General features: G+C 33.0%; 1 protein-coding gene across 1 annotated transcript; it reads right to left on the bottom strand.

Annotated features, from left to right (window-relative positions):
• Positions 1-2,806: 2,806 nt before the first annotated feature.
• LOC139900993 (uncharacterized) lies at positions 2,807-3,918 on the bottom strand. Its single transcript, XM_071883735.1, has one exon. It carries the CDS (start codon positions 3,916-3,918, stop codon positions 2,839-2,841), a length of 1,080 nt encoding a protein of 359 aa, XP_071739836.1. The 3' UTR covers positions 2,807-2,838.
• Positions 3,919-4,450: the final 532 nt, after the last annotated feature.

The raw sequence follows: 4,450 nt of genomic DNA, 5'->3' as shown, positions 1-4,450 counted from the left end.
GGATGTTGTTGCTTTATCCACTACAGAGTCGGAGTACATTGTCGCCTCATTGGCAGCTCAGGAAGCTGCATGGATGAAGAAATTCATCAACGACTTAGGAGTAGTCCATTCCATTCAGGACCCTCTTGAGATCTTTTGTGACAACGAGGGTGCGATTGCTCAAATCAAAGAAACTCGTGCTCACCAAAAGACCCGTCACATTGAGCGGAGATTCAACTACATACGGGATGAAGTTGAAAAGAGAAAGATATGTATTCGCAAAGTTCACACAGATCTTAATATAGCCGATCCACTCACGAAGCTCTTACATGGGGCAAAACATCAAGGGCATGTTAGTGCGTTAGGGTTTCGATATTCTAGTGATTAGTTGTGATCTGTTTTATGTATTGTAACTGAACGAAGTGGTTCAAACTCATTGATATAATTATGGTGTTAATTTATTAATCTTGAGTCATGTTCCTATTTTGCATATTTTATCCATGAATAAGTAATTATTCTAAATTCCGTAGTCGATCACATTTGTGGGAACAAGTGTGAGGTCTAGACTATTATGAACTTGGATTGGTATACATTCACAGGCTGAATGTGGGGCAAGGTTGCAACCAAGGTTCATAAATATTTGTGGGATACAAATATTGGAAGACCCGCTCTCAAGATTTACTAAATGGAGCCTTTGTGATTGATCACATGTAATCTTGAGTAAAGGCGAATATCATTGTATCCTTTGACCTGAGATACATATTGGGTTCGGATATTCACTAAGTATTATGCCTTGATTCTTTCATTCGCTATTCTGAAATATGGTAGTTCATAAGGAAGAGCTCAGGTGTAATACAAAGTATATATTTAGGACGTATGTAGTCAAGATGGAATTTGTCCCTCTTATTCGTTGAAAGTCAGATGTCTAAGGCCTGATAAAGTTAAATCTAGAAGAGAGTGATCACTCTGTATCTCTTGGATTTAACATGACATCTTGGATGAAAGGATAAATGAAAGATCCACCTATTCATATTCGAGATGGGAACTCGAAAGGGATGATGTTATTGAATGGCACAAAGTCATAACATATTGGGGGTGATGGACGGTCGTTAGGTGGTATCCATCACTTGCATTAATTTCTTATGTTTCTCGTGCAAGTGAGAGATTGAAGGTATTTCGTATGCCCGAGAGACATATTAAATTAACGTGGCTAATATATTTTGATCCAAGTCGGTTCATACCCAATAACAAGCTTACCAACACCTTATTGGTATTTGATCTTAGCAATTAGATCGTTGATTAAATACGCGACACTTGAACTTTAAGAAAAATGATTTTCTGAAATACTACTTGATGTGTATATATATAAATTATATAAATTATGGAATAATTTTTATAATATGGATTTAATTATTTATAGGTTAAATAATTAATTAATTTATGTTACATTTTATATAAATTGATTTTATATAATGAAATGTACATAAAAATTAATATGAAAGTTTATAAAACAAATTTTATAAAATCTAACTTTTATAAAATTAATTTTATAAACTAATATTGGAAGTGACGTTGGAGTTGTGAGCACACATGTTAGAGATTTCATCTAGTTGGCCATGCTTTCCCTTTAATCTATATAGATGTTCCTTGACTCTTTGGAAGACATACATGCAAAATTACATCAAGAAAAAACTGCACAAAACCTCTAAAAAGGCTGCTGTTGGCCGTGGCCTTTGGTGAGCTCAAAGGAGTTCTTATTTTGGTTTTTGAAAGTTCATTTCAAGTGAAAATTAAATCCTAACCAAAGTACAAGGTGTTGGTGGTTAGCTTGGGGTATAACTACTTGATGTTTCATTCTTTTGGAGCTCCATTCATCATCATCATCCTCATCATTTACTACCTAGCTTGGAGAAGGTATAAACTCCTTTCTTACTTGTAGTTTTTAAGTATGTTTCACAACTTGATCCTATTTGGGATTTAACTTTAAAAGGTTAAAGATTAACATGTTCTAAAATGGTAATACTTACATGCTTCCGCTTTAATTTGATCTTCAAATGTTTAAGTAATATTATGAACTTGTTAAATCCCAACAATCTCTTTGAAGAATACTTATTTAGCGGTGTTCTAATTATTGATTATTTATTATTTTTTATGCTGTCGTTCAACGAACGGGCTCATAAAACTCATAGAAATAATAACTTTGTGAATGAGGCTGAATTTTATGACAATTAAGCTACAAATCGCATATCATAAATTGCGTTGTATATTTTCTTTTATTGCGCATTCATAAATTATTGTATGATTGCCAAGTACTTTTATTTATTCTATCAAATCAAAAATATAGTGTTGGAAACTTTATTAAGCTTTGGGGTTGTATTTACTAAGGGAGGTGATCCGTACACCACCTCTATTTTGCCATACACCACTAAATAAATTTTTTAGACATTTTTACCCTTTCTTATATTCACCACCAACTCTCCTTAACTTCTCAAATGAAGGGTAAAACTGTCTAAATAATTGTTTTGGTGGTGTATGGCAAAAACAAGGTGGTGTACGAATCAACTCCCATTTACTAAGAGGTTTACTACTTGCAGAAGTAATGTGAGGATATCCATTCACAATAAACCTTTAAAATCTTACTATTTTTCTGCTAATGCGTCACTTAAAATCTTTTTTTAGCGTGTATGTAAAAAAAAAAAGAGTTAGGCTAAACGGTTTAATCGTATTACTTTTGTGGGTTTAAAATTAATGCCAAAAAAGTAAGTATATGAAAGGTCAAAATTTGAAAAATAGGTGCCCAAACTGTACCTATACTCTTGAGTCTGATTAATTAGGAAATTACATCCCCAAACTTCAATTTCATGCGGGAAAAATGTCAATTTCAATCAAGTTATCTTCTTCTATATGACAAAATTCAATACTTGTTTTCGAATGATCTAGTGAAATTTCAATAAGCTCCATATCATTATCATCTTCATCTTCCCATTCAAATACACGTTCTTGTGTTTCCCAACTTTCATTTATCGTTAAATTATCATCAGACGAGCTACTCGTCTCACTTTCTGGGTAGTACATTGATAAGGATGGATATCTAATTTCACATGATCTCACAACGTTTTCGTCACTAAGTATCTTGTCGTTTTCAGTACTCTCTTGATCATTCTCTTCTTCTCCTTCATATGCTTCATATATGACCTCCAACGGTGCTTTTATGTTCCACTCAAGTAACTTCATTGTCATATCCATTCTCTTTGAAGCCACTTGATCCGTTCTTTTCTCTACATCATCTTCATTCACTTTCGATGATTCCATGGGATTGGTTTTTAGAAAGTCCCATATTTGACAATTGTCCATTGAGCTAGATTCCAAGCCTAAATCATGATCATATTTTTTGTACAATTGATTGGATTGAAAGTCCAAACAAGAAGATATAGACTTGGAAGTTGAATGGTTTTGAGTAGATTCAAGACATGAATCCATTTGAGCCTTGCATTCTACATGGTTTTGTCTTTGCTCATCAAAGTCAAGAAATCTTGGTTCCAAAGATCTCAAGTCTTGAACCAAAACTAATTCATCGAATGAACCCATCTCATATTGATTATGATTGTGATCAAGTACTCTTGGTTCCAAATATTCAAATTCCTTCTCTGACATTTCATTCGCAATTGAGTTAGGATACTTTGAATCATGAATGATAAGTTCATTTCCGGACGTCCCCTTGGCACCTAGCCTAAGAAGAGAAAGGAGTAAGATCAAGGTGGAATTAAAAATAGGGGAAAGAACTATTTTTAGGAAAAAGGACGGAGCATAAAGGAGAATTAAAGTATATAGAGTAACATAGGTTGAAAAGAGAGGTTGTGAACCAAGAGTTGAAAATTTGGAAAAGAAATGATGAACTAATTTGATGAAGAATATCAAAGTAATGGAATTGTTTTCCATTTGTTTTTAAGTCTTTCAAGGTTACAATGGAAAGTAATCCATTTGCAAGTGATGGTGTGTGAAAAGTGAGTTATATATACGAAGTGAAATGAGATACTTGGAGCTTTTTAGTAGTGGGTAAAAGCAAGGCATGGAATAATAAAGCTATACTTCTTTTAGGATGATAAAGCTATCTATAATTAATGTAATGCAAGTCTCTTTATTCAGTCCATGTGCATGGGTTTTTATCTCTTTATATAGAAACTTTATATAGAAACTTGATGTGATAAACTTAGTGGAATATTGAGTTGTATGTGAAAGAAATATGTGTCAGAACCATTTTTATTTATTTTTTATTTTTTTTTGAAAGATCTAACTTTTATTAAAATAAAAATGAACAATACAAGAGACTCGGGAATAAGATAATTACAACAGAAGCTCGAGCTATTACAAGAAGTAAACACGAATGCTATAGAACTATACAGGGACACGAAGCATTTGTAGGAAAAAATCCAAATCCATTTTCAAAACCTAAGGTGAGATGTCACTTGTA

This window comes from Rutidosis leptorrhynchoides, chromosome 3 (assembly GCF_046630445.1).
Source record: "Rutidosis leptorrhynchoides isolate AG116_Rl617_1_P2 chromosome 3, CSIRO_AGI_Rlap_v1, whole genome shotgun sequence".
Classification (NCBI taxonomy): Eukaryota; Viridiplantae; Streptophyta; class Magnoliopsida; order Asterales; family Asteraceae; genus Rutidosis; species Rutidosis leptorrhynchoides.
This window is presented reverse-complemented; position numbering and strand designations above follow the sequence as displayed.